The 14,642-nt window shown below is 40.2% G+C and overlaps 2 protein-coding genes across 2 annotated transcripts in view; one reads left to right on the forward strand and one right to left on the reverse strand.

Annotated features, from left to right (window-relative positions):
• The window catches only part of ddx31 (DEAD (Asp-Glu-Ala-Asp) box polypeptide 31), a 39,660-nt gene extending 32,901 nt beyond the window's left edge, over window positions 1–6,759 (forward strand). The window contains exon 21 of the mRNA XM_017691198.2: window positions 6,271–6,759. Within this exon, the coding sequence (XP_017546687.1) occupies window positions 6,271–6,427 (157 nt within the window). The 3' untranslated portion in view covers window positions 6,428–6,759. The remainder of the gene's footprint in view (window positions 1–6,270) is intronic.
• Window positions 6,760–8,253: 1,494 nt separating this feature from the next.
• Window positions 8,254–13,928, reverse strand: barhl1a (BarH-like homeobox 1a). The gene is made up of 3 exons (XM_017690999.2): window positions 12,588–13,928; window positions 11,419–11,641; window positions 8,254–9,444 (listed from the first exon to the last, which is right to left on the reverse strand). Exons 1-3 carry the CDS (start codon window positions 13,054–13,056, stop codon window positions 9,156–9,158), a joined length of 981 nt encoding a protein of 326 aa, XP_017546488.1. The 5' UTR covers window positions 13,057–13,928; the 3' UTR covers window positions 8,254–9,155.
• Between the last annotated feature and the right edge of the window lie 714 nt (window positions 13,929–14,642).

A 14,642-nucleotide genomic window follows, 5' to 3' on the forward strand; every position in this document is an offset into this window, starting at 1 on the left:
TTTTCAGCTACTGCCATGCCGTGAAATTTTGTATTACTTAAGTACATCCAGTCTAAAGTACAAGCAAAGCACACTGCATGTGCTACTTTCATACGGAATCAAGACAAATTGCAAAATTGTTGTGTAGCCTCCATGTGATTGCATGATGCACATGCACGTGAACAGGAGATTCTATTGGGGAGATGGATTGATGGCAATATCAGTTATTCAGCACTGTATGCTGTGCAAATCATCAAGTAGCGGATTAACAAAATCAAAACCAAAATCCACATGCTGTGTGAAAGAGAGCTTGATTAAGAGGCTGCAAAGGAGTTCATTTCACTGACTGTGTGTGTGTGTGTGTGTGTGTGTGTGTGTGTGTGTGTGTATGTGTGTGTGTGTGTGTGTGTGTGTGTGTGTGTGTGTGTGTGTGTGTATGTATGTATGTGTATATATATATATATATATATATATATATATATATATATATATATATATATATATATATATATATATATATATATATATATATATATATATATATATACATACACACACACACACACACACACACACATATATGGCTCTGTCTAAAAGACAGGAGGCTAAGCTGGAGGTGGCGGAGATGACGATGCTGAGATTTTACGTTGGGAGTGACGAGGATGGACAAGATTAGAAATGAGCAGATCAGAGGGAAAGTGAAGGAGGAGCAGTTTGGAGATAAAGCCAGAGAGACCAGGTTGAGATGGTTTGGACTTTTGTTGAGGAGGAATAGTGGATATATTGGTCAAAGAATGTTGGAGATGGAGCTGCCAGGTAGAAGGAGAAGAGGTAGACCTCAGAGAAGGTTTATGGATGTAGTGAAGGTGGACATGGAGATGGTTGGTGTAAAAGTAGAGGAGGCAGTGGATAGGGCAAGATGGAGGCAGATGATCCGCTGTGGCGACCCCTAAAGGGAGCAGCCGAAAGAAGAAGATATATATATCTCTTCTTCTTTCGGCTGGTTGGAACATGGAGCTAATATTGGTCTGACTGGACAGAGAAAATCGGATACTGCATTCACACGCATGAAAATATATAATGGTATGTGAATTATTAAATACATTTTGATGAAACTCATATGGCTGTAACAAAATGTACTACATTTAAAATGCCCCCAAAAATGTTCTTTGAGCAATGAACACAAATGTTATTCATTTTGGTTAACAACACAAAATAATGCATTTAATCCTTATTGTTTTTATTAATACCTTGTAATTTAGATACAGCTCAAGCCATTCTGAATAGTCTGGACAAATATGTTTCAAACACGTTTGGCTTTTATGGATCCCACTCAAACACTAAGCTGCAGGAAGAGTGGACAGGATAAATGATGGGATATAAAAAATTGGGTTACAAAGTGTAGAATAGATTTAGTGTAATGTATGGATGACACTAGTCAGCCAGTTACATCTTATGATGTCATTTAAAATATTCTACACGTAAGACTGTTTGGCCTCAGTAACTTTATGTATTTGCTTCAGTGAACTCTGTTGATTAGTGCAAACTAACTTTCCAAGTTAGTTCTTAGTTATAGAACTATATATTAAACATTTGGACCTACCTGTGGTTTTGGTCATTCAAGGGTTAATGGCCTGCGCTAAATAGATATTAAAAAATAAAGAACAAAAAAGTTGAAAGTTCCCAAAGGAATTCTGAAAGTGAGTTATGGTCCAAGATAAAAAACATGTTGTGGCTTTATATTTTACAGTCAATACCTAGTCCGTTTGTATGTAGAAGAAGAGATATTTTATTAAAAATTTAATTTGTGAAATGAAATGTGAAATGAAAAGTTAATGTTGTGTACAATCTTGTTTTGTTGAAAGAAAAGCCCATTGGCTGTCACCGCAATAAATCCTTATTTGTGTTTTATCACACTATTATGCCGGCCTTATTTTCCCTTATTTTCAATATCGTAAAATTTAATTTGAGGGGGAGTATTGGAGGGGGAGCTACAGTCTCCCCTTATACATTCATAATTTCCAGGGAAAACACACGAGTCACCTGAATGTATACCAAGACTTGCATTGCAAGTCTATAGTTAGGAAGCATTAAAGGGAATTTTTTTCTAATGTTAATGCTAAGGTGGCCACTAGGGGTGCGGGAAAAGCTTGATTCTTAGATGCATCGCTATGCAGACGTGAACGAATCTGAATCGATTCAAAATGTCAGTCAATTTTCTAAATAGTTAATTTATAATGTAATGTTGACGGAATGTAAAAGGCGGAACTTGGAAGTGAAATCCGACCGGCTCTGCATTAAAGCTAGTTTAGGTCAAAAGTCACAACCCAAATGTTCAGAAGAGCCATTTTGTCTTTTCTACAGTCAAACCACCTTGGCAGCAACAACATTTAATGTCCAGTATGTCTCAGTATGTGCTGATGTCCTAGTATAAGCTAAAAATATAAATGAAAACACGGACTTACTTTGCTCTGCTTTAAGCTTAGCTATAGCTGCTTCCCTCCCATCTTCTTCAGGAAACATTTATTCAGAACTAGAACAGTTTCTTGTAAAATGTCTCTCAACGTTCGGCTGTTTCACGAAGCTGAAGTCGCTTCTCATTCGCAGCTTCTTGTTCAAATGTTCCCGTTCCACCTTAAATTCTGCAGGAGGCGCCAAATGTAACTGCTGGAATGGGAAAATTTGAACGAGAAGCGACTTTATCTTTGCAACTTTTTAGAGAGAGTGACAGTCTCTCGCTGCAGATTTAACATACCAGAAATTTATATTTGCTTATATATGCGAATAAGTCCATTCATCTCTAAATGTTCGTCTTAGTCTTTTTGCCTTTTCGTAGCTACTCACTCGGGGAGACTTCGTTGCTATGTGACCTGTAGTCTGCACGGCAGTTCTCAGTCATTAAGATCCAGGGCTTTAGCGCCATGCTGCACAATTTGGTGATTCATCGTCCGGTCTCAAATGTTTTACTGACACAGCAATCCCCCACTCTACAACAAGACCAAACCCGAAGTTGTAAAATCACTAAAGAAAACGTGCCGGATGGCTGTAACGTGCTGCGTGGACATACATTATCACTGGGTCTTATTTTACCGTAAGAGCGCATTTTATCACAGACGAGTGGCAGCAGCATCTCATTTGCTCCAAACAAAAGCAGTAAATGAGAGCCTTCAAGTTCACTTGCCACATCACTTCCATTTGACTCATTAATAAAAGATGTTGGAAGTAAATCCATTATGGATCATTACAAATACTTTACTTTAAAACTACCAAGGCTTCAGACATTAAGAAAATAGAAATCCTGTATAGAAAATAAGATGCATCAAGATGAATTGATAATCGTTTTATGATCACATCACAGCCCTCTGAATCACAGTCGAATCCGGAGGTGACTAAAGATTCCCACCCCTAGTGGCCACTATCAGACTTTCTCCCCTCTCTGTCAGATGGCTATAAAAAACAGCAGCTCGGTACAGTTAAAAACAAAGACCTTAACACCTTTATTGCCTGCTGTGCATCATACAGCAAAACAACTGAATGGTAACTTCACATTATTGCAGTCATGGATCAGGAATGAAATATGTATCCTACAGCCTTGCTTAAGCCAGTGATGTCAGGTTGTGTAAAACCCTGCATTCATACTGGCAGCGACTTTTCACCTCTTTTCACCCAAATCACTTGTCATGGATACCATTGATCTCCATGGTTTCACTGATGCAAAGTACAAACCGGATGCATTCCTGCAAAAAAAAAAGTAATTCCTTTAAAAAAAGAAATAAATATCTGTGCAGTCAATATGTGAACTAAACAGGTCTTCATGATTGCTGCCATCACTGCTACCATTTCTCCGGCTCTAGTAGGAATGGATATCTAAGATCCAAACAAAGATGCACACTGTTCCAGAGTGATTAAGATGAAACATGTACTACCTTACTCAGTCCATAAAATCTTGTAATATTACTCTCCCTTGAAAGCCAACATAGTTCAGTCTCTTCTGATTTCTCTCACTAGCAGAATCCAGGCTCCCCTTTAAATACGTCACACAGGCATATGGACTCTACAGGTTACCCACATGACTTCAGTTGTTTACACATAGAAACATAGAAATCATGAGTGTAATCTTGTAGCATCCATATTCCTGCGTGATGCAGGTGCGTGCAAAATGGATTTGAATTCTGTCTCCTTCAGCTCGTCAACAAATGCATATATACATGAGCAGGTGCTCAGAGTGTGATTTGTTTTTGCAACAGTGGTGTAAAAGTGAAATACATTCTACAAATGTAGGGGGACCACAAGAGCAAAAGGAAAACAATTCTCACATAGTGCTGCTTTAAGTATTTTCCCCCATTTCTTTTAGGTTGTAGTTGGACAACAAGACTGTGGATCTGGGCTCTGACAAGGCAGCTTTAACATAGACTTTTGAGTTGTGATTAACCACATGCAGTTTATGACCAACAGCCAATCATGTGAAACGTGAGGAGTCGCGCCAAAGAAAAAAAAGAGATCATAAAACCTAAATCTGTAGAGAGCAAAGTAATTTATAACAGTAAAAAAGCAACCAGCGTTAGATAAACTAAGCTTACAGGTAGCTGTGTGAGCAAGAAATACTTTGTTGTAATACTGCGACCCCTGGATGGGAAAACTTTAACCTAATAGATCTCCAAACAAGCATCAAGTAATCAGCAATATATAATAAGCCAGGTATAAATTCATACAATTTAGGCAGCATTTGATGGTTATCTGTTAGGCTGATACAGAATGTAAAAATAAATACAATTCATTTTGTAACTTTACTATACAATAAAATTTGTAATTGCTTAATTACATTTTCGTAGCTTAGAAAATTAAATTAGTACTTCTAACAGTTTAGACACATTTAAAAAGCTGCTTAAATACAGTAGAAAAGTACATTTATTCTTTCTGCCATTGATTGGCATTCAACATCCCTATGATCACATAATGTGTGCAGTATATCAATTACACCTGCCTGTATATCCAAAGCTTTTCATGTAGGGGTCCCTGTGGAGTGCTCAGGGACCTACAAAAGATCAATACCTGCAATGTCATACCTCCTCCAAGCCCTCAGGGTAGTGTGTATATGTATGTGTACATGTGGTGGGCGTGTGTGTGTGTGTGTTCCGTCCCCAAGCCACCCCAGAGGGACAGAGCACAGCTCCAGGCTGCAGAGTTATTGATTAGATAAACAGAGGCAGGTTTTACATCAGCCCCTGCTGCTGCATACACGCCTCTTATCGACAACAGTGGGAATTTCTCGCAGCAGCTTGGTCCACTTAGCCACCCTCACATGCATGAATGTGTCCTTGTCCGCTGCTTCAGAATTGCTGGGAAGCTTTGGATGACTCTCGGTCCACTCGTGGTGCTCTACACACCAAGTATTTTTGGTCTTTTCTTGATTGATCATCTTTTTCTGCTTCTTTGCAGAAGTGCACATGTTCATTTTGTCAAAATTCAAAGCTTGACAGTATATTATCAAATATGTTCAAATATGTTGGCCATGGTTTCAGATCTGTATCATAAATCAGTCTGTGGGTGGGCAATATGGTGGCATTTTATTCTTATCATGATAAATTACATGCAATATTGAAATTGTTACAATACTGAACAACTGCATGAATTTATATATCCTCTATATCCTCTCTCTCTCTCTCTCTCTCTCTCTCTCTCTCTCTCTCTCTCTCTCTCGATCTCTCGATCTCTCGATCTCTCTCGATCTCTGTCTCTGTCTCTCTCTCTGTCTCTCTCTCGATCTCTCGATCTCTCTCGATCTCTGTGTATTTTTTTGCCACTTTTTTGCTGGTACATTGTCTCCATTTCAATTTATCAAATCCCTGAAAAAGGAAATGCTCATATGTTTATCTGATTGTGTATCGTAAACATATCAAATATTGTGGCCTTATTTTGTCATACCTTACATACCTACTTTATAATAGGGTGACAGTCTATTAATCAGTACATATCTTGGCAGAAATTAACTGAGGTTCTTAGACTTAAAGCCTGAAAAATGTATACTCTGGTGAAGAAGTCTCTGTATGATGACTTGGTATTTGATAAATAAAAGCGTTTGGACTCAATAAATGTACAAATTTGTGCCTAATATGACCTGTGACATGAACTAACCAGGTCGCTAAGCTCCACTGTGATTTCAATTTTGTGATTTCAGGGGTTTACAGCAGTTTGTAGAGTGAACAGATAAAAGTTTGAAAGCATTTGTCATATTAATACAATTGTATATTTATTTACACAGTATACTTACACACTGCTTATCTGTTTCAGACCCCTCAAAAAGCTCACGTCCAGAGAGCGAGTGGCCAGCCTGATCCGCTCAGAGTACAGCAGTGGATTAGATGGGGAGTCCAAGTCCAAAAAGAAGAGGAAAAAGAAGAAAACAAACATGGAAAACACAGAGGGGAAGGATGTGATGGAGCAGTAGAAGAGAACACTGCTGACCATTTTAGCAATGCAGGCCAGTGGAGCAGTGCTGCAGTAAAGGCCGGGTCCAGTCGCAGGTGTTTAAGCCTAATGCGAGACGTTTTTGCTTGAGCTGCACCACGACTGGGCAGCTGCGCTGCCCCAAAACTACTTCAGCTGTGCGCAGTACAGGGGCGCTGGTGAAGTTTTAAGGCTGTGTGGAATGTCTTGGTTGGTTTTGGACTTAAAAGAATTATTGTTTGTTTTTCATTACTATATGTGTTAATAAGTGGAATAATTCATTGTAGATATGATCTTTGACAAAATATGAATAAACAACTGTTTTCCACAGTGTTTGTGTTTGGATTATCAGGTATGAGAAGCACATATTGCTCTAGAAAGTTATTTTTCTCAAAGAAATTTGCTGAGTTGTTGGATACTAAACAAATATAAACAAAATATAAACAAACAGCTGTGTTTCAATGTTTTGCTTGGACAGTCAAAGACAAAAACTTTCCTAGAAATAAATGAACGCTGTTTTTCTAGTAGTGCTTGATTTGTTGGTATGTTTTGAAAAAATTAACAGCTATTTACCTTCGTGTTTGTACTTGGAGATCGGATATGAAAACTTTGAGACAAATGTAAGCATTATATTTCTAAAAATTAAATGTACCAAACCATGATTTTTAGTAGCTGTGAAAACAGCTATAAATAAATATCCACTTACCTTGGCTGTGTTTGGACCGAAGATGTAAATGTGTTGCATGAATATTTAGGATCTTTATTTTTTAAAAGGTTTATTTCTAGATATTGTGCATTAATGGTCATGCTAAATAAAAGCCCATTATCTAGAAATGAAAGCATGATTTGTTACCTTTACCTTAGTGCTCCTATGCTCTGGTACAGATGCATTTTCCTATAAATAATCAAAAGGACGCGCGTGTTCCTCGAGGTAAACATGCTTGTCTACAGTCTCTGACTGCATTCCTGCTCTTCGTCCACGCTGCTGAGAGGACTTTTTATAATGAGCCAGTCTCCTCCGTGGAAGCCCGGCAGGCCATGTGCACAGCGAGCTCTGCACCAGGTGACCAGATGATCTCACTAATTTATTTACTTCCTTCATTATGGACGGCCATTTAACTCTTTTTGTCCCCTTCTTAAGCGCTCTCTCGCAGGCCTTTGTTGGCTGCAGTGTGGTTATGTGTGGCTCTGGCGGGGCGCAGTGACCAGCTGGCCCTCAGCATCCATCTGCAGAGCCGGACACGCTCACAGCACTTAAAGAAACGAGACGCAAATGTTGGACTTCATGACCGAGCAGTCTGCTGATGAGGTCAGTGCGCTGGGTGAGGAAGGGGAGGTGTGAGCTCAGTGGTTCTTCGATCTGAGCGGTTATTCTTATTAAACTGCACAGTCAATAGTAAATGGTTCTTGGCTTGGACAAGGTTCTAGGAAGAGAAAACTTTACTTAGACCAAAGTTGGCCAGTGAGGACGTTTGATTTGGCCCACCAGAACGGTACCCGCCGCTCCAAAAGAACCCTCTCTGGTTCCGTTTGTCTGACACAAAATCGTAAACATGAGTCTAAAATGATCTCAATAAGGAGATTCTGTTTGTCTTAATATGCAGCTTAACAAACAATAGTGAGTATTTAGTTTAAGCGCCCTGATTACGTTAAATATTCATGGCGTGAGGCGGATGTTTTACTGGAAATAAATGAATACATAAAAATAAATAAATAATAAATACAAATTGTCTGTATAAATAAACTTCAAGCCTCCCCTTTTTCCCCACCTTACAGTGAAAAATATGAACACTCGAATAACATTTTCAATAGAACTTTATTTACAATCTTTATTTAAAAAAGTATTTTGGCGTCAACAAAACCATTTATAAACTACAGAACCACAACACAACTGTGACAAACAGGGTTTAACGTGTGGGCCTCTTACAAATCATAATGCAGCCTGTACAGATCTTTGCGTCCAGTGGTCCCAGACGAAATAATTTAGAAAGAAATAATATTGTTAATAGTAATAATAATAATAATTATTATTATTATTACAATATACACAATTCGTTTTCATTCTTTATTGACCCTATTATTGTTGTTGTTGTTATTATTATTATTATTACATATTAATGTGCCTATATTTCCATTTCATTTATTACTAATCGTTCACATTATTTGGTTGACACTTAACCCACTATTGAAATCTGCAGTAAATCTTTTGGTTTATTTGATCAGGTCTCGTATCTGGAGGAACTTTTTACAAACTTTGCGAGTGAATTTTCTCCGTTAGATTATTTATATATGTTTAAAAAAAACAAAAAATAAATAACAGATACTTATCATCCTTGTCTTGTTGCTAAGTGACGTGGAAAGTTCTGCGTTGCTAAGTAACGAGGGAAGGCGTTACAGTGTCCTGTGGCCCACCCGAGCGCGCGCCTTTATCATTCCTGAGCAGGTACGAGCTGGAGAGCGGTGTGATTTTTTTCCCCGCCCATATTCCGTCAAACCCCGCCCCCCTCCAGCTTCGCTCAACAGGATTGGCTAAGTCTTCAGTACTACGACGGGACAGCCAATCAGAATGCCCCGTCTGACTAAGCGAAGCGTTCTAGAACGCCGGAGTGCTTGTAAATATGAACTACTAGCCAACTGCGGCGCGGGATGGGCGGGGCTTGTCGCGGCCGTCCGAATACGGGTGGGAGGAGGGAAAAAATGCACCGCGTCTCCGCAGCCAGTGTTTCGCTTCATCGCTGCGGGGTGGGCCGAGCTAAGGTCCCGTGCAGCGAAGCCAAAGGCTCGCCGCCGCCTCCCTGCAGCCCGGGCAGTAGGATCCTCGGCACGAGCGGCCGCTGAATCGGCGGCGGGGGCGCAGAGGGACCCCGGTACAAATAGAGTCCAGCTCCGGGGTCCAGGCTGGACACGAGGCTCTGGGGGTAAAAATAGGGAGACGGGAACATTCGCTGGAGAGCTGAGTAATTACCCGCTTCAGCAAGAAGCTCCAGACCAACAGCCGTCTGCCGCTTCCACTTCGTCCTGAACACGATCAGAGAAAAACAGAGACCGTCAGTGATGATTTCACACATTTTTAAAATACTTTTTAACAAAATAATGTGGACAAATTGAGTTTTTTTATTTGCATAAGTCTCCATTCAATTTGTTTTCCTCTTCATTTCATTATAACAAAAATATGTTGCAAGAAAGAAAATGCTATGAAGCTGTTTTGTTATACAGCAAACTTTATTTTTTATATTTTAGTTCACGTATTACTTTTATATCACAGAAAAAATGTTTCAAGGCTTCAAGCGTGAAGTTTAAATAGTATTTACACTATTGTTTTCATTTATCGCTCCTTAGAGAAGTAACATAAGGCACTAAGGCCTTTTTAAAGACGGGCATACTTTTACACAGTCAACTCTTTATTTTTGCATATTAGTGAATACATTCTGCTTTGAGCCCTGTTAGAGTTGTTCTCTTTTTTCAGCTGGTTAGAAACATTTGCAGTGAGTTTTTTTGTTTGTCGTATGTTAACCCATGTTAATCTGCCGCCGAACACTCATCCGTCAAATTGTCACTCAGCAGAGAGCCGTTTTCATCTAAATAATTCATCATCATAGCAATTGTGTAATTACAGCTTGGTGGCTTAATTATTAATATCCCATGCAGTAATTTATTATTCATGTCCCACAGTGAGCTGAGCTTATACTACTGCGCGAGCCTGTGGCTTTTTACACAAAGCACCAACTTTATTCACTGAAGAGAAAATATTTATTCTGCTCCTCACCCGGTACAACTAACACGGCTTCACAGTTAACCTTAATTAACCCCAGTGATTAAGCTTTTAGGATTACGCTACACTCCTCACAAGAACCGCTCTTTCGCGCCGGTGTTCACGCACAGAAACGTGAAGTTTATTAAACCCCCGTCCAGCGTCCAGCGTCCAGCGCTGCTTCAACCCGTTTCATAACAATCTCAGCTGTTCACGAGCTTCAGAAACAAACGGACAGAGAGGAAGATCCTCCTGCATTTACCGTTCAGGTCAAAGAAAGTGAGACATGCTGTAAACTCGATGAGGCTGAATGTAGTTTTGTTCTGATTATTTGTTTATGTTGTTGTTGACATTTCTTTGGAACCAAGCGGCCTCAAAGATGAAACACATGAAAATGTTTCGGGGACTTTTGTACAAAATATGCACATTTATAATTAACATTAGCCTTCATTCCGTATCTATCTATCTATCTATCTGTCTATCTGTCTATCTGTCTGTCTGTCTATCTATCTATCTATCTATCTATCTATCTATCTATCTATCTATCTATCTATCTATCTGTCTATCTATATAAACAAACTTAAATGTATGTCTATAACGATAGTAGCTTTATTGTGATTCCTGTGATCTGTATGTTTATATGTAACATATATACGGAGGTTATATGCATTTCAAACATAACAATCAAGTCAAATGATTCGACACATTAGCCTTTGGTTCCCCAGGGTTGGGTTAAGTGTTCTGAGCGGTGTACAGTCATCACTCTTAGCAAATAAAAAGGGGATTTAATGTTGTACCTGAAATATTGTATTTAGTGCGAATGGAACCATTTTCAAAAATGTTATTTAAAGAACCTTTTACCATCACAGAGCGGGTCCATTTAACCCTGTTGCCTTTATTAAAAAAAGACAGTTAAAATGTTCCACAATGGGTTCTTTGAGCAATGTCATAGATTATTATTTGGTTCCCTAAAGAACCGTGTTTGTAAGTGTGAGTTTGAGGAACTTTGTAAAGGCCTGATGGACGTTCACACAATGTTAAGGTTATTTACTAATGTAAGTGTTCTTCCAAGAACATCGCGTGGAGGTTCTGCAAACTTCAAAAAGGTTCCTCAGACACCTCGTTACAAACAGGCCTCTCTAAGTGAAAGTCAGTGAAAGCTTCTTCAGAGAACCAGTAGCGGTTCTTTTATGGCCACCATTCAGGTGTGTGCTTGTGTGTTTGTGTGTGTGTGTCCTCACCTCCGGTTCTGGTACCAGGTCTTGACCTGCGTGTCGGTCAGGTTGAGAGAGGCCGCGAGCTCCATGCGGTCCTGCACGCTCAGGTACTTCTGGCGCGCGAAGCTGCGCTCGAGCTCGGCGAGCTGGTGATCTGTGAAGGCCGTGCGCGCTTTTCGGGGCTTCTTCAGCCGGGACGAGGGGCTTTCTCCACTGCTGGAGATCTCCCTCTCAGCCTCGTCCTTCACTGCAACAGCAGAGCCAGAAAACCAACATCAAGCTCCTGACAGACCAGCTCAGATTTCTCCACATCAGCGCGGAGCTCAGCGGGGCTCTGATTTGTGGATGTTAAGGAGGGAAACTTGCTGCTCGAATTTGACCAACAGAGTTAGTTAAGCCGCAGAGAAGCAGCAGCAGCAGTGTGGAGGAGCTGCAGTCCAAACCCCAACATTACAACTCTTTACAGTTCTAGATTTTGTATTATAATGTTATTATTTCATATTTTAATTATGTTTGTTATTTTATATTTAATACAACATCAGTGATCAACAAATGTTTTAGCTCTAGTTACTAAATAATCATTTATATTTGTGTCATTAAAACCCAGCCACACATGGACTCTGAATTATGCTTTATTTATTAAGTTATTAATGTGAAGTGAGAAAAAATACACAATAAATTGTATAATAAATACATGTACAATAACTACACCATCATTTTTAAATCTAAAAATACACTATTAAATAACGTGCTGATATTTTTAAGGGGTGCAGTTGTTAAAACGTTATGGTTTTTATGGTTTTATATATATAACAAATACAAAATACAGCTCCAGTCATCGACGATTTAAAAAAAGTTTCTAGTAGAATAAGAACATTTTTATCCACTTAAAACACGATGTAAAAGATACTTTAATACACTTGAATTAAGCAAAAAATGCCTCGCATTTCAATCACTATCCAGGCATTTTAATTAGTTAATGCCTTTGCCTATATACCTATATACAATCATAATCAATATCATATATGTAATAGTGTGTATATTCATATTTCTTATTCATTATTATTAGTAGTAGTAATGATAAAAATAACTGTAATAGTAAATTGTAACAGTAAAGAAGCCGTTTGTCTGAGCGGTTATGCAGTAGACAGAATAACACAGTGACGTTGTTCTGCTCTGTAAACAAGCCTCACCTCTGTACTCGCTGTCTGAGGACGAGTTGCTGTGCACTTTGTCGGCGTAGTCCTCCGCGTCTCGCGCTGTCTGCGCGCTGCTGTACGGGGCGCAGGCCGCCAGAGGCTTGCAGTCCGCCAGGATGTCTCGGATTAAGAAGGAGGAGGTGACGGTGCGCGCCTGAGGGCCGGGAGACTCGAGCCCCAGCGCGCGCGCATGTCTCTGCACCTCCTCGTCCTCCTCCTCCTCCACGCAGTCCCTGCGCGGGGACGGTGGCGAGGAGCAGTCACTGTCCAGGTCAGAGCGCGCGCTCGGGGCCGGAGAGCCGCAGGGGCCGACCAGCAGAGCGCCGCCCCTGGACATGCAGGGGCTCGCGGGCCTACGGGACAGCAGGGACTCGATCCCAAAGCTCGAGCCGTTCGTGGGCAGGTCCATGGTGAACGCAGCAAGGCGGGAGAAAGCCGCGCGCTCAAGCAAGCATTTGTGCATGAGGTGGAGAGCCGAGTGTCCAGCAGAGAGGGAACGTCTAGACGGAGCGTGGATCTGAGAACGGCGGTATTATCCTCGTGCGGTCATTTCTTCTTCTGACCAAAACTCTTATACAAACGATCGCACAAAAAAAAGTTTGATTTCGTTTATAATCACTTCTCAAATTTAAAAAAGTAGACCCCCCAAAACAGGAAGACGATTCCACTGGAAACAGTCAGTTACTCCTGGACAGCCCTGGTCCGGCTACTTGGTATCTTTCAGTGACTATTGAGAGCGAACTCAGCCTCAGTTTTCCAGACTGACCCTCAGCAGCCGGAGCCTCGTCATCGTCCACTTTCAGCACCACGGACAGCGCGCAGGTGCAGCACTGAACTGGAGCAGCGACATTAAATCCTCCTGCAGCACCGCCGCAGAAGTGCAGCGAGGAAAGTTCAGCTCAGTCTGCTCGCGCTAACGCAGCGTACGAACGTGCACGAGTCCTCCCCGGGCCTCGGATAACACCCTCCAGAAAAAACAGCCAATGCCAGCGCAGCACCTCCTCACGCTTTTAAAGGTGTCCGGCACAAGGTTGTCCCGAGTGCCACCTCGTTATTGGCTGAGTGGTTTTTTTTGTTGTTGTTAAGGGTAGACACCAGTACCACGTGTTGTGGGAGGGGGAGTTCATCACCCTTGCCCCCCTCCTCTCACGCCCTTATTGAACGACACACATAGACAAATAGACAAATGTACAGAACAACCTGAAAACACTCAATAGAGAAACCAGCTTTTAAATATAGTAATGGTGAATGAGCCTTTTAATTGTATTAATCCTTTCATCTTTTCTCATTTCAAAAGGGTAAAAAAGTGTTAAAATGTTATTCTTCACAAACTAGGACATTTTACAGGGCCTTTTCTATTGTAGTGAACACTTTTTGATACTTCATTTTGCTTTCATTTGCTACAGACACTATATGTTAAGCTTATAGACTTATAAATGAAACTTATAAACTTATATTTATATGTTAAATATGTATATATGTGTGTGTGTGTGTGTGTGTGTGTGTGTGTGTGTGTGTGTGTGTGTATGTATATAATAACTCAAATTGTAGAGTGGTATGATATGGTGAGTTTATTGAATTACTTTTCAAAAATGTAATAATACCACAGCAGGCTAAATGCCAAACAACTACTGAAAGATAATGTTTATAGAATTTATTTGTTAAAAGGGCTCCTAATCCCACATTTTTCTCCTTTGTATTTTTCCCACCCACTTTTAACAATTTTGTGTGGGTTTATATACTAAAAATATTAAAAAGGCCTTTACAATTTCTCTTTATCCCTTATAATTAATCTGGCTATTTTTGTAACTGTACCTTTAAGACTGATTTATGTAAATATGCTATGTTCTGATTGGCTGCTATGTATCACACCCAATTCCAAAAGCAAGGCAAGCTGAAGCATTCTTCATAACTTCTGCATTGTTGATGGGCAGGGCTAAACTGTTGTAGGCTGCTTATATATAAGTGAAATTACTCATTTTGTGGCATCACAAAAATAATGAATTCAAAATGCACTGTTTTTGCTGCTTAGCTTCCATGTAAAGACTG

Source organism: Pygocentrus nattereri, chromosome 20, assembly GCF_015220715.1.
Source record: "Pygocentrus nattereri isolate fPygNat1 chromosome 20, fPygNat1.pri, whole genome shotgun sequence".
Taxonomy (NCBI): Eukaryota; Metazoa; Chordata; class Actinopteri; order Characiformes; family Serrasalmidae; genus Pygocentrus; species Pygocentrus nattereri.